General features: G+C 36.5%; 1 protein-coding gene across 3 annotated transcripts; it reads right to left on the reverse strand.

Moving 5' to 3' along the window:
* Positions 1-13,453: 13,453 nt before the first annotated feature.
* On the reverse strand, positions 13,454-17,551 carry LOC130720277 (uncharacterized). Of its 3 annotated transcripts, none has more exons than XM_057570905.1 (8): positions 17,297-17,551; positions 17,063-17,114; positions 16,124-16,394; positions 15,976-16,037; positions 14,945-15,143; positions 14,766-14,847; positions 14,014-14,096; positions 13,454-13,655 (listed from the first exon to the last, which is right to left on the reverse strand). In XM_057570905.1, the coding sequence occupies exons 2-8, from the start codon at positions 17,111-17,113 to the stop codon at positions 13,648-13,650; spliced, it is 756 nt and encodes a 251-aa protein (XP_057426888.1). In that variant the 5' UTR covers position 17,114; positions 17,297-17,551; the 3' UTR covers positions 13,454-13,647. The 3 variants fall into 3 exon arrangements, with proteins under 3 accessions (XP_057426888.1, XP_057426887.1, XP_057426889.1); XM_057570904.1 differs by having other exon boundaries at positions 14,751-14,847; positions 17,297-17,548; XM_057570906.1 differs by lacking the exon at positions 17,063-17,114 and having other exon boundaries at positions 14,751-14,847; positions 17,297-17,547.
* Positions 17,552-23,286: the final 5,735 nt, after the last annotated feature.

Consider the following 23,286-nt stretch of genomic DNA (forward strand, 5'->3'; position numbering starts at 1 on the left):
AAGAACTTAAGATTATAACTTAAAAGGAAAAGTCTTACAAGAAAACCAAAGTAAAGAAGAGAGATTAGCCAAGCATGGCAGCCATGCTTGGCTAAGAACCTGAATTACAAGCTTGGAAGCCCTCTCTCACTCTCCTAGATGATCCTCTACCTCTGAATTTTACAAAGTATGAAAAGATACAAGAGAAAATGACTAGAATCCTATTTATAGGCAAAAATCACGAGTCTGGGCTGTTCCTAGCGCTCAGGCGCCAATTCAGAGCGCCTGAGCGCCAATTCCATGCTGAAACTGAGCTTCTGGAAGGTAATTGGCGCCTAGGCGCTCAACAGGAGCGCTCAGGCGCCAATTACTCTCTAGCATGATGTACACAACGATCCAATTGGCGCTCAAGCGCTCAACACAAGCGCCTGAGCGCTCTTGACATGCTAGAAAACCTCTTGACCTTCTTCTTAACTCCCCTTTAAGTCTCCCTTCAATTTTCCAAGCCTTTTGACCTTCTTCCTGCAGCAATTTCAGACCTGGTTACTTAGGAACAAAGCAAGGAAAAATATCTAGGAACTCCAAGAGATTATTAGCACAAAAGACCCCTCAAATAAAATAGGAAAATTATGCAAGTCCTAAACTTACTTAAAATGCAAGAAAAGTCCCTATAAGACTATGAAATTACCAAAACAAAGTAAAAACACAAAGAAAGGCAAAAATGCATGAGAATGCATGAAACACTACATGAGACACAAGGAAAAGACTCAAAACCTACAAAGAAATGACCCTAAAAACACTACTAAATCCGGGTCATCATCTGCGGTTAGAGAGAGAGAGAGAGAGAATGAGAGTGTGATCTGGGTGGATATTTTAGAGAGAGAGGCCTTTTCAAACAAGATGGAGCGGCAGGTAGAAACTGTGGTGGATGGTGGCGGCCATTCAAGCCATCGGAAATTTTTGATAGGGTGGTCGAGAGAGAGGGTGTGTTATCTGCGGTTATAGAGAGAGAGAGAGAGAGAGAGAGAGAGAGAGAGAGAATGAGATAGTGATCTGGGGTGGGTATTTTAGAGAGAGAGAGAGAGAGGCCTTTTCAAACAAGATGGAGCGGCTTTTGTCCAAAATTCAACCGATAATGGCTTTTTTATGGGTATGCATTAAGGGTGTACAAAACCGGCCCAACCCGTCAACCCGTCAGGCGTCATGGGTGCCACCATCTTCTTTGCCTCGTTCGGTTTCGCTAGAGCTCACGTCGATGTGGGTTTTCAATATCACTGCTCGGATACGCAGAGGGGGAGAACGAAAACGGTGGGTTTTCAATGCCAATGAGTGTGACTCTTGGAATGGTGTGATCAGGAGAACGAAACGGAAGAACGCCCGCCGTTCCAAGAGGGGTGGAAAAATGGAAACCGAGGGGAGCTGTGAAAGGGAAAACCAAACGTGCAAGAGTTTTGATTTTGAAGTGAAAAAAAAAAATCAAATGGTGACAGCCAAGATTTGATCTCCAACTAATTATATTCAGATTTACTGAATTGTCCATGGGGAAATCCTAGTTTAAGATTTTGTTTCTTTTTATTGTTATTTGTTAGATTTTGGTAGTTTTTATCTATCTTTATTTATTAATTTTTGGATTTTTATTTAATTCAGGATTTTATGAGTTTTTATTGTGATTTGCTAGATTTTGGTAGTTTTTATCTATCTTTAATTTAGTCTCCCTTAAGATGCCATCTACACAAACTCTAACCCTTTTGGGAATGCATCACGCATTAGATTGAACGTTCACAATCCTTCTCTACCTTCTAATTCTTCTATCACATCCTTCGATTTCGGCCATTGAAGTGAGTCTTACTTCCCACTCTCTTTTGCTAGAACTGGTTTATTTATGAATGTGGTTTTGTTATTATTAGGTTGATGTTATTCTTAGCGATGAAACCTTAGCCTGAGCTTCTGTGCCTAGCGGTGCATCAACACGTAAACTAAACAAATGATCGCTATTTTTGCCAAAATATGAAGAGAAAATGAAACTTGAGTGGATTTGGATCCTCTCCATCCAGCTTCTCTCCATCCCCTCTCCATCCAAAATTTGAGTCATTAATTTTAAATTTTAAAGGTGGGGATCAATTTGAGAAGAAAGAGAAAAAAATGAATTGTATTTAAAGGCTTGGATCAATTTAAGAAGAGAGAGAAAACATGAATTAATCCTCACATTTAAAATTCCTAATCAACGGCTCAGATTTTGGATGGAGAGGGGATGGAGAGAAGCTGGATGGAGATGATCCAAATTCGTGTGTATGTATGTGTTGCTTTTACTGAATAGCTTGCATAATTGTAGGAACATATGGGTTTATGGGTTTGCTGCAATTTTATTATGATGTTCAATGTTACTAAATTATTGTTTGTATCATGCTTCTTGAAGCATCATCATTAAGTATATCATTTAATATTTAAAAATATTGCTAAAGTATGGTATTGAACATGTTTTAAGCACAAGCGGAAGTTCTTCGTGCAACGCACGTATAAAAAGTGATTGTTTGAACTCATAGGTTGAAAATCTAATTCCTATGAGTTGCAAATAAAAAATGGTTGTTAGGTGAATTTGGCAGAGTTTGTCATTAGCTGCGGACTGCGGTTGTTTCTATACTATTTTCACTCTATGAAGTCTATGAAGGGCAAACATGGTGTTATGGCTATTAAACTTGATCTAGAAAAAGCCTACGATAGGTTGATGTGGCCTTTTATTGTTGATACTCTTCGGTTTTTTGGATTTGATCCTAGCTTTGTCAATATGGTGGAATGGTGTATCTCTTCTTCCACTATGGCTATAGCTTGGAGAGGTGTTATTCTGAATCTTTCAAACCTTTGAGGGGCATTAGGCAAGGTGATCCAATCTCGCCTTACCTATTTGTCCTATGTATAGAGAGACTTGCTTTGGCTATTCAAGAAGCTTGTTCTGAGGATAAGTGGAAACCCTTCACCTAAGGGAGATCTGGCCCTCCCTTATCACATCTTCTGTTTGCTGATGATGTGGTCATGTATGCTAAGGCTTCTGTGGACCAAGCTCTGTTGATTCATGACATCCTCAACAAGTTATGTGGTGCTTCAGGACAGAAAATCAGTCCTCCTAAATCTAGGGTTTTCTTCTCCTCTAATGTGGACAATGAAGGTATGAAAAACGGTAGAAAGGGGGGGTTTGAATAACGTTTTCAGAATAAAACTTCCACCTTAAAGATTTTAGCAAATCTTTCGAGAACAAATAAAGTGCTTAAGGTAAGAGATAGAAAAGCACACAAGGATTTTATCCTGGTTCACTTGATGAATCACTCAAGCTAGTCCAGTCCACCCGTTAAGGTGATTTCTTCCTTCTTAGAATGAAGGCAATCCACTAATCAGATAATTGTTACAACTGCACTTGAAACCTACAAGTGACTAACAATATACTGACTTAGCTCACACTAAGATTCACTCTCATAGTCTTCTCTAGGATCCGATCAACCTTGATCTCCTAAAGGTAAACTAAACAACTGTTTAAGAAAGATTGTTTACAAATAGATTGCTTCTAAAAAGCTTGTAGTAAACACAATGAATTCAAGATGAAAGAATGCTTAGAAAGTTTGAATATAGCTTGCGCGTGTGAGATTCTTCTAACCGCATCTTTCAATCTTCAGCCTCTATTTATACTCCAAGGATTAGGGTTTGAACACTGCATGGGAATGCTACCGTTGGAGGGCAGGTCTGGAATTTCCAGCTTCTGCTATGGCTCAGATCTTATGAAGCTTTTCTACTGTTCAGACTGAACATAGAGATTGCGAAAGCGTTGCTTGGGACACTCTTTAAGCACAGTGCTTCTGATTTGTGTGAGATTGGATTAAGGTCAGAGCCTGTAAGAGCACACTCAGAAAAACACGTTAGAGTATCAAAATTGTTCATACTTAAATGTTAACTTGTAATCATCAAAACATAGAGTTGTACTACTCGATCAAAACTTGATCTTACAGACAATAGTCTGGCGAACCAAGTGGTTGAGACCCTGAGCATCCAAAGGACTTTCAACTTAGGTATGTATTTAGGAGTCCCTCTCTTACGCTCAAGAATGACAAATGAGCACTTTGGTTTTCTCATAGATAAAGTCAAAAAGAAGCTCTCAGGATTGAAGGTTCATACTTTATCCTTTGCTGGAAGAGTATCTCTAGCTCAAAGCCGTGTTCTTAGTCTCTCAGCTTATGGCATGCAAACCACCCCCATTCCCATGGGGATTTGCAATGAAATAGAGAGACTATGTAGAAACTTTATCTGGGGCTCTATTGCGGATAAAAGGAAATGTCACCTAATTAATTGGGAGACTGTTTGTATGCCTAAAGACCAAGGGGCTTTAGGTTTCAAGAATCTTCACACCCTCAATCAAGCTTACTTGGCCAAACTTGCTTGGGGCATTCTGGCTGGTGGGGATTCTTTGTGGGCTCAAGTCTTTAGAGCTAAATATAAGTTTAATCCCTCCTTGAGGACTCCCCCAAGCCCCAAGAGTGCTGACTCCCCGACTTGGAAATGAATTTGTAGAGTGTAGCCTATCTTAGAAGAGGGGGTTAAGTGGACTATTGGCAATGGGATCACTACCTCTTTCTGGAAAGACTCTTGGATTCCTAATTCAGATTCTCTCATAAGTTTTATCCTTGAAGGTCTCTCAGTAGATTGGGAAGCTAACTTACCTGTGGCGGGATTTGTTTCCAATGGGGATTGGAATTGGGACCTCATTAAGCCCTTGCTTCCTAAGACGATTTGCAATTGGATAAGGGCTATCAATCCTCCATCTACAACTAGAGGTGATGATAAACCTTATTGGGGGCTTAGCCAAGAGGGTCAGTTTTCTATTAACTCTAGTTCTTCCATTATGTTCCCTGCTCTTGGTAAGGATCCATATCCCCTCTTTGAGTCTATCTGGGATTTTCGGGGCCCCCGAAGAGCCTAATTGCTTTGGAAAGCAGCTCATAGTAAGCTCCAACCATGGAAGCTGAAGCACGATGTACAGATCCTCGATTTGGATAAAAACCTCTTCACTTTCAAGTTTTACCAAGGAGAATGATAAGAGCAAGATGGTATATGCTCTGTTGCCATTCGATAAGTTCCTGCTGATTCTTAAATATCTCGATCCCCTGGAGAATCGTGCATTTATCTTCTTGGACATGATCTCGCTTTGGGTCTGGGTTCATGACCTATTGCTGGCTTCCCACAAAGAATTGGTGGCAAAACCTTTTTTGAACTCCTTAGGGGCTTTTTTATGCTAGGACAAAGATGAAGATTACAGGCTGGGGCCCTTCATGTATCTTCGAGCATGAGTGAATGTGTGTCACCTCTTAAAGGTGTGGAACCTCTCTTTCTAGAGGTGATCCCATCAAAGTCTAGTTCCTGCTATGGATCTGGTGGCCTGGATCATCTCCTTAAGGATTGTGAGGATGCATCAATGGCGGAGGAAGGTGATTCTCAGGATAATCAGTCATTTGTGTGGAAAAAGTAAATTGTATTTCTCATCCAATGAAAAGTGAGTATTTTGTACAGTAGAGAGGACTTTATATAGTTCTCAATCAATTACAAGATTCAACTAACTAAAATCAGAAAGTTAAACTAACTTGAAACTACTTCTAATTAACTTCTAACTGAAATTTCCCGAAGCTTCCTCAATACCCCCCCTCAAGCTAGAATGGATATCTAACATTCCTAGCTTGGAAATCAAATGTTGAAAAGGACCACAAGAAAGTGGTTTTGTGAATATGTCAGCTGTCTGATCCTTTGAACCAACTGGCAGCAAGTGTATGGATCCTTCCTGAAGCTTATCTCTAATGAAATGAGCATCCATTTCAATGTGTTTTGTTCTTTCATGGTTAACTGGATTATTGGCAATATGTAGAGCAGATTGATTATCACAGAAGATGCTCACTGGTAGCAAGGAACTTGGATGCAGATCATTGAGTAGGTAAATTAACCATAAAGCCTCACAACTAGATTGAGATAAAGCCCTGTACTCAGCTTCACTAGAAGACCTTGAGACTGTGGTTGGTTTCTTACTTCTCCATGAAATTAATGAGTTGCCTAAGAAGAAACAATAGCCAGTAACAGATCTCCTTGTATCTATGCAAGCACCCCAATCTGAATCAATGTATCCTTTCAGTGTTATGGATGGAGTAGAAGGAAAGAAGAGTCCCTTTGCTGGTGCTGCTTTGACATATTTAAGTATCCTCAAGGCTGCTTCATAATGAACATCTGTAGCACAATCTAGGAACTGACTAAGATGATGGACAACAAATGTAATATCAGCTCTAGTATTGGTTAGATATAGTAATCTACCAATTAATCTTCGGTAACTGCTAACATCTTGTAGTCTCTCCCCAGAACCCAACATTAACTGTGGAATCCATAGGACTGGTTACTGGCTTAGTAGCTGTCAAGCCTGTATCAGCAAGAAGGTCCAATGCATACTTCCTTTGGTACAATGCAATACCTTGCTTAGACCTAGCCACTTCAAGACCAAGGAAATACTTGAGATCACCTAAGTCTTTGATGCTGAACTTGTCATCCAATAAGGTTTTGATGGAATTGATCTCAGATATGTTATTTCCAGTCAATAGCAAATCATCTACATAAACCAGGATCACTGTAAATGAACCATTTTCTCTTTTGGTAAAAAGAGAATAATCAGCCTTGGATTGAATGTAACCTTGTTGTATCAATACTTCTGTCAACTTAGCATTCCATTGCCTACTTGCTTGTCGCAATCCATATAAGGACTTGATGAGCTTGCAGACCATGCCAGGTTGAGGTAAATCAAGACCAGGAGGAGGTTCCATGTAGACTTCTTCATCAAGATCACCATGAAGAAATGCTGTGTTAACATCAAGCTGCTTCAGATGCCAATTATGAATAGAAGTCAAGGCTAAAATAACTCTAACTGTGGTCATCTTCACCACTGGACTGAAAGTTTCTAGGAAATCAATGCCTTCAGTTTGTGTGAATCCTTTAGCTACTAACCTAGCTTTGCATCTTTCAACTGTACCATCTGCCCTGTGTTTTACTCTAAAAACCCATTTACAGCCAATAGTCTTCTTACTTGCAGGAAGAGGAGTTAAAACCCAAGTATGAGTGTTATGCAAAGCCTGCAACTCAGAATTGATAGCTTCTTTCCAACATGGCTGTGTAATGGCCTCTTTGTATGTTTTTGGTTCAATCACAACAGATATTGCTAAAGAATAATTCTGGTGAGGTTTAGGTAAATGTGAATATGTCATGTGATTGGTAAGAGGATACCTGACAATAGAAGAAGATGATGCTGCTGAGGTGGTGGTCAAGTTGCAGTAATAATCTGCCAGCCGCTGTGGTGCTACTCTCTGCCTCATAGATCTTCTTAGTTCAGGTATAGGAATCTCCTCATTCAATTGTTCTGCCTTAGTATGATTTTGTGGTTGGTCATCAGAATAAGGTAAGTCCAGAGAAGTGTTCTTAGGGAACACAAGAACAACCGGTAGTTCACTTGGGACTAAAGAAACAGTTTTGTCAACAAAAGGATAAATGTGCTCATGAAAATGCACATGCCTAGAAATTGTGACTTCCTTTGTTGTAAGATTTAGAGTAATGTAACCCTTGACCCCTGATTTATAACCTAAGAAAACTGATTTGTGGGACCTGGGATCTAATTTACCTCTATGAACTGGCAAAGAAGAAACATAACAAAGACAGCCAAAGATTTTAAGATGTTGGAGATTAGGTAAAGCATTGTAGAGAATTTGAAAAGGAGATTTAGATTGTAACTTTACTGATGGCAATCTGTTAATAATGTAAACTGCATGTGCCATTGCAAAATGCCATAGAGTTTTAGGCACATGTGACTGAAAAAACAAAGCTCTAGTGACTTCTAACAAATGTTGATGCTTCCTCTCCACCACTCCATTCTGTTGTGGAGTATATGGACAAGAAGTTTGATGAATAATGCCATGTTTAGCATAAAAATCTAGCATTTGAAACTCAAGTCCATTATCTGATCGAATGGTTTTAACTTTTCTATGAAACTGAGTTTGAACATAAGCTATGAAAGACTGAATCAAACTGGAAGTTTCTGACTTTTGTTTCATGAAATAAATCCAAGTGAATCTAGATTTATCATCAACAATTGACAAAAAATATCGATGACCAGAAGTAGACACAGTTGCAATGGGTCCCCAAATATCAGTGTGAATAAGATCAAAAATCTCAGAAGACAATGTTACACTATTTGGAAAAGACAATTTTTTTTGTTTTGCCATATGGCAAGTATCACAAGGAGAAGTAATCTGCTTACAAGTAATAAAAGGGAAATTTTTCTGAAGAATTGCTAACTTCTTAGAAGAAGTGTGTCCTAATCGCAAATGCCACAAATTACAATCAAATTGGCAGAAATTGAAATGAGAGACTTGAGTCTTGATGTTGCCTTCAGCTGGTGGATGCTTGGCCTTGACTGCTGGATCTATCACTGCATATAAACCACCCCTCTCCTCAGCTGCACCAATCGTCTTCAGGGTAGGGCGTTCCTGAAGCAAACAACATTCATCAAAAATGACTAATCTGCAGTTTAAGGACTTAACAAGAGCTGAAACTGAGATAAGGTTGAAATTAAAAGATGGAACATATAGGACATTGGCTAAAAAGAACTTCTCTGAGAAATAAACTGAGTCTGCCATATGTGCAATTTCTTTTTGTCCATTAGGCATAGACAAAAGCACTGGATGAACCTGTCTTAGGGCTTGAAAAACATCCAAATTATGACACACATGATGAGTAGCACCAGTGTCTAATAATGAATCATGCTTAGCAAAAATTCCAGAAGCTGCTAAAATAACCCCAGAGACTGCAGCAGTAGTACAATGTATACCTGATGTATTGCCAGAACCATTTTCTGCTACAACAGTAGCAATCTGATTACTTGATGAAGCCTGACCAGAACTGGTAGAAAACTGAGACAATAAAGCCAATAGAGTCTTTTGTTGCTCAGCGGTAAACCCTGGTGTTGAATGATTGACTTCAGGCTTAAAAGAACAAGCTGATTTAGCATCAAAATCATCACCATCTTCTTGAGTAACACAATTAAAACTCCCATTCTTCTTGAAATTAGGAGGGTACCTATATTTCTTGTAACAGTAATCAACCGTATGACCAGACCTGAGACAGAAACTACACTCTTTTGCAGCATATCGACCACTATTTCCTTTTCCCTTTGAAAGATATGAAGTTCTTTTGGATCTATCTTGTTCATGACTATCATGATCTGCATTCTGAGCATACTTTTTTCCAGCAACTGAATGATAGGCTAAGATTTTACTCTCTTCAAGATTGACTGAATTAAACTGTCTCTCTTGCTGGACTAGCAAGGAAAAAACCTTGGAAATTGGGGGCAAAGGATCCATTAACATGATACTGGACCTCACAGCAGCATAATTCTCATGCAAACCCTTGAGAAATCTTATCACATAATCACTGTCTCTATAGCTTTTAACAATTGGAATCAAATCACAAGTACAAGAAACAACATAGGTACAAGAAGGAATTGGCCTAAAAGCTTCTAATTCTTGCCATAAACTCTTCAATCTAGTAAAGTAAGTAGTGATAGGCATGTCACCTTGTTTAAGAGAATACAACTCTTCTTGAAAATCTGAAATTCTGAACAAATCACCTTGATAATATCTAGACTTCAAATCTGCCCAGATCTCAGAAGCAAGATCCAACCACAAAATGCTTTGAGCTATAACCGGATCCATTGCTTGTGTAAGCCAATAAATCACCAAAGTATTGCAGCGATCCCATACGCCAAATAAAGGATCATCAGCTGCAGGTTCGGAAGGGAACCATCAACAAACCCATGTTTGTTCTTGGTCTTCAAAGAACGCCACATGGCCTGAGACCAAGAATGGTAGTTACTGCCAACCAGAGATGCAGTCACCAAATTCGCACCGGGATTCTCATTAGGATGAAGATAGTAGGGACTGTGAACATCAATCGGAGGATTCGCCATGAATCTTCAACAATCAGCAACAAAACAATCAACTAGGGCACAAAACTGAGAAAAAATTGAAGAACAGAAATCGGAGAAGAAAGAGATCAACGCTTCAACCAATCGAACCCAAGATTGGGAAGAGATCGAAGAACAGAGGCTGGAGATCGAAGAAAACAAAATCAACGCCTCAACCAAAATCACGAAATCAAGAGAGGAAGATCAACCACGAATGCGAAAGCGAACGAAGGAAAGAAAACGAGAGAAAAATTCATCTGATACCATGTGGAAAAAGTAAATTGTACTTCTCATCCAATGAAAAGTGAGTATTTTGTACAGTAGAGAGGACTTTATATAGTTCTCAATCAATTACAAGATTCAACTAACTAAAATCAGAAAGTGAAGCTAACTTGAAACTACTTCTAATTAACTTCTAACTGAAATTTCCTGAAGCTTCCTCAATAATTTGGGCCACAGCTCCGGGCTCCCCTCTACAGTCTAAGGTGTGTTAGATTTAGGGAATTTCATTAATACTAGAATTAAGGTGAACACTCCGACCGCTCCTGCTGGAATGTCTATCTTTGGTGGCTGCCAGACTTCCCATGTTCTGTCATTTGATGAACAGGTTAGCCCCACTGATGTGCTAGTATCAAACATGTCTAAGGTTAACATCAATCATTATGTTCCCATTTTATTTTATGATAAAATGAGATAGCAACTAAAAAAGTAGGTAAGTCCAAGTATATTTATGCAAAGCTAGGAACTGTTAATGTTGTTTTTGAATGTAAAGAAATGAGAGGGTGAAAATTGAATAAAATAAAATAAAGAGAAGAAAAATGAAGTGGATCATGAATAGATTTTAGGCTTAATTCTAGTTTGGGCCCCTGATGTTTCGCAAATGTGTGGTTTGCATCCCTTGTGTTTAAAATGTGCGGTGAACATCCCGCATGATTCCAAAACGATCTATTGAGGCCCTTCCGTTAAGTTCCGTCAGTTGACTAAACGGAACTCGCTGACGTGTTTTTTTTTTTTTTTGAAAAAACAAATTAGTGACGGAAATAATCCGTCACAAACTTAATTAACTTCGTCACAAAATTGATCTTCATCTTCCTTAACTGAACATCTCAAAATAAAACATCACCCTCACCACAAAATTGATCTCGATCTTCCCCATCACTACCAAACCCATAACCAGCACGCTAAGCCACCACCCAACACCCTCACCCCACCCCACCCGAGAACTTCTTTCTCTCTTTTTTTCCCAACAACCCCACCCCAGCAAACTGAGCCGCAACCACCCATAAACCCAACCCCACCCCAGTAAACACAACAACCCAGAGATGAAGGAGGAAAGGTGTGAGAGAAACCCAGAACGCATTTTCCCTCGCTGTGTCACAGAAGTGTTCCATGACTATTCTCGATCTAGAATGTTTCAACTAAGTTTCTCTCAATTTTGGATTCTTCACCTTCTGATTCTGGGTATTTCTCTCAAAACCATTTCCCCTTTTTCGTTAAAGAAAATTGCTTCTGAAAAATTGCTTTTGGGTTCTGAAAATTAATCCCCTTCTGATTTTGGGGATTTCTTCATAAAACCGTTTCCCCTTTTTCGTTGAACCAGCTTCTGAATTTTTTTTTGGTGGCAAGTTTCCAATTCTAGAAATGTTAAGAAGTATCCACTATTTCACCCATGAATGAGATCTTAAATGTTTGCTGATGGATAAGCAGATACAAATAGATACATATATTTTTATCTTTTCAAATAATCAAATTTGCCACCACTAAATAAATGGTGGAAAATAATAACCTACTAATCGTGAAATTTATCAGAATATTAGTACATAAAGAAAAATTTCATGCTAGGAGGTTAATGTGGAGATCAAAGTCTCCCTCTGCTGTGATATTGATATGTAAGTGGACACCTACAAGAGAAATGGAGGTCAATGCAGGTTAAAGGCTTTACACAGCTCCTTGTTTCAGTTGCCATTAACTAGGAGTTTCAACAATTTAGTCAAAGATGTCTTCTTTATCATACCAAATATCTACTAAGAAATCACCAGCTTCTGAAAATTTGTTATGGGTTCTGAAATTGTTCTCCCCTTCTGATTCTCTGGTTCTGGAACTTTGTTATGGATTCTGAAATTGGTCAGGTAGGTTGTGGTGGTGGTGCGGTGGTTTTGGCTAGGTGGATCCCGGTGGTGCGTGGGAAGAAGAAGAGAAAGGCGTGGTTCCGTTTAGTCAACTGACGGAACTTAACGGAAGGGTCTCAATAGATCGTTTTGGAATCATGCGGGATGTTGACCACACATTTTAAACACAGGGGATGCAAACCGCACATTTGCGAAACATCAGGGACCCAAACTGGAATTAAGCCTAGATTTTATTTGTTATTACATATAAAGAAAACAAGTAGAAATGCGAAAAAAATCTTCACTTGTCGATTTGATGAAAAAAATGACAAAAAATTGATATAATAACACTCTGTCACTCTTATGAGAAGGAGAAGGAGAGGGAGGGATAAGAGGTAAGTATTATTGTAAAAGTGAAAAATTTGTCTCACTATTTAGTATTTACTATTTAGTATCACTCGCAAAATTTGATACCGCTATAAGAACAGTGTTGTCAAATAGCGGCTATAGCGGCCGCGACCCGCTATAGCGTAGCGGAAATTTGGCCCGCCGCAATCGCTACGCCGCGACATCGCGGCCACCGCGACAAACGCGATTGCGGCGCAACTCGCAATAACGCCGCGATGGGCAAAGCGGAAATATCGGGTGGGAGTTAATTTCATGCGTGATTTGAGGGAATTTTCAATAATGGCACCGCTTGGAGAATGTAATACCACCGACTGATTTAATTGGATGCCAATTAGTGGAAGAAAATGGCACCGCTTGGAGAATGATGCCACCAACTGATTTTTCTAAAATGGCACCGCTTGGAGAATGTAATGCCACTTCTTTTTTTCACACTCTATTTTCTTTTCTTTCCTTTTCTTTTTTCCTTCCTTCTTTCTTCAAATTTCCAGACTGTTTTCTTTCTTTTTCTTTTTTCATTTGTTCGCTATTCACAATTCAAACTTTCAGAATTCAGAATCTGTTTTTATGTTTTTTCACTCTGCTTTCTTTCCTTATCTCTTTCACATTTTCTTTCTCTTTCTCTTTTCACTTGTTCGTTATTCACAATTATCTGTTTTTTTTTTTCACTCTGCTCTCTTTCCTTATCTCTTTCACTTCGTTTTTTCTCCACAGTTCCGGTTTCTGTTTTTCATTTATTCACCCTCTGTTTTCTGCTTTTTATTCTGTCTCTGTATTTTATTTCGTTCTTCTTTTGTGACAAGCTATTTTTGTATAATATTTTACTTATTTTAACCGCTATGCGGTTACCGCTATTTGCCCGCGACGCTATCCGCTAAATGAAATAGCGGATTTTGGCCTCGCCGCGATTTTCCGCGATCGCGATTTGACAACACTGTATAAGAATCATACTAAAAAATCAATTATGAGTGATACTAAATCATGACTTGCAATGCTATATCTCATCATGACATATCTAAACATAACTAGTGAGAAAGCTCTTCCTCCACAAAGATATTTAGCTAGATATTTTTTAACCCTTCCCGCCGCCTATGTATGTACTTGCCCAGTCAATACCTTCAAATTTCTCCCCTATGTACCTGTTAGCAATCCCAAAATAAACACAATGAAAACAGATTGCAATTGCATATAGAATATGTAACGTGATAACATAACACTAAAAGCAGGATTAATCATCTTATTTTTCCTCAGAATTAATTGTCACCCAAAAGTTACACACATAAGCTTGCCCCAACATTGATACACTTTAGAATCACTTGTATAATTTGTTTTCATTATCATGTGTGGAGAGGTTTCATTATCTGACACATATTTAGCAAACTAACACAGACAGAAGAAGCAAAATGCAATCAACAATAAAAATAACTATAAAATTTATATGGGGTCGAACAAGCCATGGCAGAGCAGTAAGCAACTCTCAGTAAAGAGAGTACTTACCATAATTTTGGTGCACTTTCGTGTAGTTGTGAATAACTTTTATTAAGGAACCGTATCTCATTGAATTCAATGATCCCATATGCCTGAAATAAACATCAGTCAGAATCTAATCAAAGAAAAAATAGAAAAAAGAAGCTATGTAAAGAATGGAACTTCTTACACTCACATAACAGACAACCAATGCAATGCATGTAAGTTCATTTTTAAGGTTTAAAGCTTCAGCACAAAACTGTGGAATAGTGGAATAGCAACTCTGCCACAGATTTAATACCCAGGAAAGAAAACATAAAAAAAAGAAGGGAGAGAAATAAAGAGAAACTAAATCAGATCAAATGATATTCAGTACTCACTGACACCCGAAGATGACTTCTATTTCAGCTTATTGTTAAGTGTACCAATCCAAGGTTTTTTTACCCAAGAAAGAAAACATAAAAAAGAAGAAGGGAGAGAGATAGAGAGAAACTAAATCAGATCAAATGATATTCAGTATTCACTGACACTCAAGATGACTCTACTTTCATTAACATGGACTTCTATTTCAGCTTATTGTTAAGTGTACCAATCCAAGGTTTTTTTAAATAAAAAACTAATCCAAGTTCATAAGCCTAATGCAGAACAGAAAACCCATGTAACAGTCACTGGTTCTTTTAGCATCTAAGCACAAGCATTGTTGCACTTCATGAAAACAAACAAGCTAATTTTTTTATTGCACTGATGATTTACTTGAAAGAACATACACAATCTCTGTATACCGAATTCTCCATGCAGGAAAACCAAGATGGCTCCTCACAGGTCCATAAACCAGTAAAAGGTCAGGTTCTGGGCCTTTGCCACCTGACAGTAAAACAAAATTGTTGTTATTTGGGTAAGAGCTATATTGCACCAGAAAATCAACTCTTTGAATTATTTTAGGTTTTGGAAGCAAAAATACCAACTATTTGCAATGCTTCATTCAGTTGCTGCTCTAACAAGATTTGACCATCGAGTTCTCCACCCAAATTATGTCGTTTCAAATTCTCCTCAAAAGTCAAGTTAGCTGCCTTGGCCACTGCCTCCTTCCCATCCACATAAGAAATAAATTCCAATGTCATGTGATCCGGAACATGGTGCGTGACAGCTTCATTAACTCCCTGCACTGGGTTAAAGGTAGATCAGATCAAACAAGTGAGAAAACAGAAGTTATATTGAGGCTTGATATGGAAACTAAATGAGAATACATAGAGTATACTAACATAAGAAGAAGGAGGAAGAGGAGGACTGCTGTACTACAGAGTAGTTCTCTCCTTTTTCACGTCATCTTTACATGGAACTTTCTTGTAGATTCAAAGGCACTTTTTCGTGCCAATTTTTTCGTAATCCTATTGTCAACTTACCATCCAAATACCTAAATATAAATTACTTTCTAGCCTCATTTTCTTTCCTTTGTTTTTCTCTCCGCTCATCTTACCAAATCATAACAAGTCTAGAGTTAAAATGCGAGGCATGTTGCTTATATAATATATCAACAGAAAGTCAGAAACATGTATTTCATCTCCTCAATGATTTTCTTATATGGTACATCCACAAATACTATAGGTAGGTCCCATCAGTTATGAACCTTTTAAGACAAGAGGGAAATTGGAAACGAAACAACACTCATTCAACAAATTTCAGGTGTAAAACTGATTTAACTCAATCTTGGACACATCATCTCCCATTGTCCAAATAAATGTTTTTTATATCCTCCACCACCCCCATATATGCACAGGAAAATAATCAGACAAAACAAAATGAGGTGCGTGTGAGAATACCCAAACTATGAGATTAATATGGGCAAACATTGTTTTTTATCAGCAACATATGGGCAAACATATAAGATGAACTGCTTGGTCAAATGTAGGTTAATATCATGCACGAGGAGGGAAATTCATTAATATATTAAGAAAGAAGCAATATGCCGTGGGAAAAATAAATATATGGTACCTCTATGGATTTTGCATTCTTCAATTTTTGAAATATGGCTTCCTTGGACTTCTTCAACACTCCTATAATATAGCATTCAAGGAAATCATTATCATCTGGCCTAAATAAAAGAAAGTTTACTATCACTGATTCTCCAACCCTTTCGTACCATTCATGTCATAGAGGCACACATATTTTACACCGATAGAGTCCAGCCACTGCAGAAGTTTAACAACTTTTGACGTCTGATGAGCATCTTCACTTTCTATGACAATGGCAAGAGACCCAAGTTTTCCTATATGAACAGACTTGTATTTCTTCAATACTCCATAAGAGATGAAATAGCTTTCAAACAAACTAACCATGGCTGATACGAAATACCATGTGCTGACAATTACTTGCAGAAAGTACCATATTAGCCGAAGCCCGAGATTTCCAATCTGCACAAGCATTAAAACTCACTACCTTGTATAGAGTATAGACTAACCATTCATGTTAAATGTCGCCGCGTTCAACAATAAACAGACAAACCATGGAGCAACAATAATATAAATATTTGAACATTACATATTCAAGTTATATTGAAATAAGTCATAAGCATATTTTATTTTCTTTAAGAATATGAACATTTAGTGATTTATCATTATCAGTTTAGGACACATGTGTAGATTACCATTTTAAGATTCGGTACGGACAACAAATCAGTTAAATTTCAGTGTAGTTAGTTTTTCTTTCTTGTTTTAGTACTCTTGCTTCGGTTTAATTATGTGTGCACAACTAGAATGCTCAGATTAGCGCACTTGGAGCCTATGAAACCAATCCATGTCCCCGAAGATTAGCTCAAGTGGTAAGAGCTAGGGGACATAAGGGCTTGGGAGGGTAAAGGGTGAAGGGTCCAGGGTTCAAACCCTGAGGAGGACTAATTTGCTAACAACTAACATTTGCCTATCAAAAAAATAAAAAATAAAAAAATAAGCTGTGTCCATGACAGTAAGATGTTTGAAGAAGATAAAAACATCACAAAATCTCCTATTATCTTGCAAAGAAATACTGTGAATCTCAATAATGAAAAATGCAATTCAAGGGTATAAAAAAATTGAACACTTACAGCAACAAGACAATGAGAAAACTTGTGAGCTCCATCTCTAAAATCCACCATCCTATAAGTAAGAAAAACATCAAATTTTTCGAAAGAAGAAGCTACCACATTGGTGTTACTTTTCCTACTTGCCCAAAAGAGAAAACAACTAGCAAATAAATAAGAAAGATCGAACACGCATGGAGAATGCTTGCTAGTATGAAAAATTGAGCAGAACCCAGAAGGAAAAAGTGGTTCCCTTACCTGTTTTTCGATTATGCAATGGCCAGTCCCCCACACCGTTGCATCTCCGATCAAGCACCGCGTCGTGCGCCTTGATGGTCCCGCTGTCGTTGACGGAAATGTTTCAAGTTAGAGGCTACCGATCTTGATAGTTGGAGGATCGTTGATAGCACAAGGGTTTTGTTTTGAAACACTAAATCACCAATTTGGTCCCTCAAAGTTCATGTCGCTCAAGAATTGATAGTTGGAGCATCGTTGATACCACAAGGGTTTTCTCATCTTATTATATATCACATCTCATATTTTCTCTATTTACTTTTTTTTTCTCTTCATATCTCTTTTCTCCTTCCACCTCAAAAAGAGGTGTGAAAGTAACATTTAAATTGAGTGACATATGCACACACATCTGAGCATCTTACGTGGCAAATTATCATTCTCATCCAATATTTGGATCTTCAATTTAATCCTTAATTACATCTCTTCCCCATCCTCCCACCACCCTTCCTCAACCTAGTATGTATACCATGCACAGGGACATATTTCTAAGTATATAATAATTTTCATATAGAATTATTTATTTTGTATAAATGAAATGTAAATGTAAATATTAATTTTATTTGATTAATTTGTTTATGGTATAATAATATAAAAATTGTATGAGTTTTTTTTTTCTTTTTTTTTTCGTTTTTCCTATCTCCAAATAAGTTTACTCAATTTATAACTTATAAAAATTGATAGAAAATATGGATTACATATTTATTAAATTACATATTTTTACACTATATAATTGTGATTTCCTAAACTCTAAATAAATATGGATGGGTAAAAAAATTTAAAGGATGCACTAATAATTCTCTTATATAAAATACTATAATATATTTATCAAAAAGCAAGAACATTTAACTAAAAATCGCAATAGATATCTCTGGTGGAAAAACACTACATTCTAGTAAAGCATACAAAATTGTTCGATTTAAAATCCAAACTATCTAATTCTTAACCACCAACAAAAATAAAAAACACAACAACGAAATTTTGACTTTTGGTTGGAGAATTTTTTGACGAAATTAATTTGTTCATGACTCCAACATGAATAACGTGTGGATTATCTTTATGAATTTCAAACCAAACAAAATGATTCTTTGTAAGGTTATTCGCTTTGATGAATTTTTCTACCCCTTCTTCAAGGCGCACTCAGACTCTCTCCTTGGGTTCCAAACCAATCCAAAGTAAAATCTAATGTTTTTCTGATCTCGCAGAACCAAATTGTAATGCTTCTAGAAAAAATTTAGAAATTACATTAAAACATTTTTTATTAGTTTCAACTTGAAGGTATTTTCATACTAAATGTTCCTCTTCGTATCAGCCTTTTTTTTTATACCCCAACAAATTTTGACTATATATTTTCTATCCTCGTGTGACAAATTGTTTTCTCTCTCTCTCTCTAATGTATAAATGACTTGTTATTCCAATTTTTACAATTAAATTATAATGATTCTATATATATTCCCTTAAAATCATTTAAAAAGTCTGAAAATAGCATATAGCATAAACTTATGTAAAACATTTATCGAAAATGACTGATAGATACCGTGGAAAATAGCACCACATATATCATAGTTTTATATATTTTTACTTCTACAAATATTTAATTATAAATCCACCATATGAATTAGCAGAAAAAGATATTTCTTTATAAATTCTTGACAGCAATAATAATATTTAAAAGTTCTTTCCGGTCAAAACTGAAAGAAATTTTAAAAAGTGAAAATTAATATGATTAGAATATTATATAATATTACAATAATATTTTAAAATTAGAATAATTATTCCTAATCTATCTATCTATCTATCTATCTATAAACTATATAAAAGAAGAGCTCTTGCAGCCTGGAGGGCAATTTTGTCATTCAACAATTCAATGCACTATAATCTAATTTTTAGCATGGACATTTTAGGAAAAGTACAGATTATTTCCTAAAGAATCAATCACAGCCGTACATCCTCAATCACATATTCCTTCAGGCTTCAGCCCTTTCCCCTTTCTTTCTTACGTTTCTTTTTGGTTTTTTTTCCGTTTCCACAACCTTCCGTTTTATTTTCCCTTCGCTTCCTTTGTTACTGCTCGGTTTCTCATTAGACAAATAGGGGGCCGCACAGTCGCACACACACCAGAAATAGGGAAAAGAATCGAAGAAAGAAAAAGATCGAGACGATGGCAGGAACGACGACAAGAGGGAGGCTCGCATGGATGTTAGGGTTTCTGAATGAGAGGAGGGGTTTGATGAAGGCTTTGATGGAGACGTTGGAGCCTTGGTATGGATCTTTTATTGCCAGATCGGACTTCATTCACCTTTTCGAAAATGGATTTCTGATTTGTAACAAATTTCTAATTTTCGTTACTGCACAGGTCACCTCCGTCAGCGAGATGAAGAATGAGTGTCGCTTCGTGGGGGAAGAGCGAGTGATAGATAGATGCACGCAGGGGGAGCGAAGATGGTGGCGGAAGGGGATTGCTCCAGCAGGGTTTCAGCCACGATTTCAAGCATTGTACTGTCTTCTTTTTGTCTTCAAACTTTTTAACATTAACTTATAACAATGTGTTATGAATCTCTGTTCATGTGTTCGTTACATCTGATTTGGTTCTACATAAAATATTTTTGTTATCAATGCTCTTGACTTGAAAGATGCAAAAGCATTCAGTTGAGTAGTGATTTGTGGCTGGGGTGTAAGAAACTTCTATAATTTGCAGGTTCAAGTTTCGTGTAGTCTATGCTGGGTACAAAGAAGATTTGTTTCTGATATTAACTCTAATCTCTTTTGGTGTAGGGACAATGAAAAGGGATGGATGACCGATAGAGAAGTAGCGTTGTTCATGTAGTAGATCAAATTGTAAGCTCTTTTGATCCAATAAGTGCTTCTTCTTAGACCGTGTTATTTAGAGGTGAAATGAAAACTATCCTCAATAGTTCATTTTGTTTAGATATATTCAGCTAGCATTGAATTTCATTCGTGTGAATACATGGTCAATTCTTCTCATGGTAATACTTTCTATCATGATTTGTTCCATATAGTCGTATATTGGGTCTTATTCCTTCATCACTTGATTTCAGTCTTTTCTTCTGATAAAATTTTCATCCACTTTATGAGGTTGTTCTTTGCTGGGTGCAGTTTATGTGTTTTGAACTCACAACAATGACATATAGCAGCAGGTTTCTGACTCAAATCTGATCAGGGTGTTAATCAACAGGAGTCAAAAGCTAATGGAACCGGTAAGTTCACCTTCATACCTGTTAAATCTATTTCTTCTATTCCTTTCAATTGCATAATATTTCTAGCCCAAAAAGCAATAAGGTTGCTGCATTAAGCTCCACATATAAAAGAGATTCACTCACAAGTAACTTAAAATGTCAGTTAATTTTACACCCCGTTAGATAACTAATATAGATTGACTGCATCAATTTTTAACCCTCATACAATCCTTCAACTTCCATTGTAACCAAATCACTTTATCAGTTGCAATCGCTGTCAAGTATGCTGAACAAATTTTAAATTACATGCTTATAAGGAGATGCAAAGAGATGGAAGGCCGAGGGCCAATCAAAAGAAGAATACATTGGATCCTTAAGAATGTTTATTTGTTAAATCCTGAAGTTTTTACTGATAAATCACATAAGTTGTTCACTTCTGGAGCCTTTTCTTTATTTTCTTGATTTGTTTTTCTGGAGCTATTGAAGCCTCTTCCTGATGTCGCTACCCAGTTATTTTCCTCAAAGCTCATGTGGCCAGTGTAAATTCGAGGTCATAATTATACATTATATATATCTTAAAGAAGTAAGAAAATCAGTTTTTTTCCTCCTGTTAAAAATTGCATGATTTTTAATCAGTGTGGCTTCTGTTACTGTTAGAAATATCATCACTTTTAAGACAAATTTTAATAAATTTGTATCATTTCTCCTTTTTGTTTTTTTATTTTAAATTACTTTTTGTTCATAGGTTACATTTTTAAAGCTCAGATTTGTAGCTTAGAATTCACAATCACAAATATGCAATGCGTGGTGGATTTCACAAATTAACAATATGGTGAATTTTTGCAGCTTTTGTATTGAGGTATGTAGTCATGTCCTATGTGAAATAAGAGTTTAGAAACACAATAGTTCATATTTTTTAGGAAAAAGTAATTACTATGGCAAATGTTAAAATATGGGGGAGCCATCAATCTCAAGATTAAAGTTGTTATGTATAATTTGAAGTTATAAGTATAATACTCACTCATAGTTCTTCCTCTTCAACTCTTATAATTAACTAATGGTTACATAAAATTAAATTCAACCGTTACAAATTGGTCATTTTAAACTTCCCTCATCCGTTACGAATTAATTGCTTTTAATGTTTTCACACATGTTACTAATTAATCATTCTTAATATCTTTCATCTGTTACAAATTAATCACGTTTAGTTTTCCTTCACACAAATTAATCACTTATAATGTCTTATCCGTTACAAATTAATCACTTTTAATGTTTCTTCATCATCTATAGTTACTATATCTCTTAGACTCACCTAACCTCATATGACATTGATTGCTAGAGAATTACTCTCCAGTTTGTGGTCCAAGTTCACATATGGAAGGGAAATATATCATATCCTCAAATGTTATCCTCAGCCAAGAAGGTAATGGCTGCATTTTTAAGCAGCTGAGGAACAGACTTGAAAGAGAAATTAGATCTAAGAAACATGAGATCCCACTGATAGAAAATGAATACTGGCATAAAAGTGGGATTGAACTAGAAAATTAAAATTTCTGCCTTCGGACCAAGATAATTGACGTTGAGAGGCTTCATCAAGTAAAACATGGTTTCTGGACAAGTGCTGAATGCCACTGAAAATAAGTAAGTGAGATGGGGTTGTGATTATAATGTCAGATCAGCCTCTTTTGTATTTTAGTTTTGGGTGGATAATATGGAGGGTGGGTTTTCTGATATTCTTATTCATTTCTTGATCTTTATTGTTATGGTGGAGATTAATTTGTATTTTAATCTCCTATTTGAGAGGGATGTTCACAAATATTTTCTTCTTTGAATATAATTTGATTTTGCTTTCTAGAAAAAAGGTGATGGTTGCATTTCAGATTTTAGCCTGACTCTGCTCATGAACTTTCCTGCAACCCCTTCTCGAGCGGCAAGTTATCGTGCTCCTGAGAATTATTATTATTATTATTATTATTATTATTATTATTATTATTATTATTATTATTATGTTTTTTGTGAATACCTACAGTGAAGAGATGACTATGGTTCCCATTTCATATGCAAACAGAATGTTGGAAGTTACATCAGCAAGAAAAGAGTTCAATCTTAAGCTGAACTAATGAACTTCACTTCAACCAGTAGGGATATATATATATATATATATATATATATATATATATATATATATATATATATATATATATATACATACATTGAGCTCTTTATTTCATTAAGAGTGTACTGTTGAGATGAATATAAAGCTAGAGTCTCTCACATTGAGAGTTGTATACTTGAACATTGTGAAGCTGAATATTTGACTATACTTGAACATCATCCTTTTTCTCTTTGATTAATCATAAGTATTGTCTATATGAAGGTGAGAAGCATTCTCTTTTTCCATGAATAAAAGTCAGTGAGAACCATTGAAATATGTCGGGTTATATTTTAAAAAATCAGTATTTTCACAAGGCAACTATATGTAGAATTCTCCGATGTTACGATTCGTTAAAGATTAAAAATGTTCACTTGCGATCAGGGACGGATCTAGAAATTTTATGTAGTTAGGGCAATATATATATATATAAATTCGTAACAAAAAAATTAACATATATTATTAGAAGTGAGGACATTTTTTACGATAGGGGACACAAGTGAGCACATTTTTTTACCAAAGGGGCCATCACAACCCACATACTTTTACTATTCAAGTGAGGACATTTAGCAATGTGGGACACAAGTGAGGGCATTTAAAAATGCATA

The sequence above is a fragment of the Lotus japonicus genome, chromosome 5, assembly GCF_012489685.1.
Source record: "Lotus japonicus ecotype B-129 chromosome 5, LjGifu_v1.2".
Taxonomy (NCBI): Eukaryota; Viridiplantae; Streptophyta; class Magnoliopsida; order Fabales; family Fabaceae; genus Lotus; species Lotus japonicus.

Bases quoted from the DNA above. Each gene is read 5' to 3' on its own strand.
- LOC130720277 (XM_057570904.1), bottom strand. From the start codon at position 17,113: ATGGTGGATTTTAGAGATGGAGCTCACAAGTTTTCTCATTGTCTTGTT. The intron at 15,144-15,975 runs GTACCATATATT...AACCCAGTGCAG, and splicing joins AGAATGCAAAATCCATAGAG to GGAGTTAATGAAGCTGTCAC. The intron at 14,848-14,944 runs GTATTTTTGCTT...TTTTACTGTCAG, and splicing joins TGAAGCATTGCAAATAGTTG to GTGGCAAAGGCCCAGAACCT.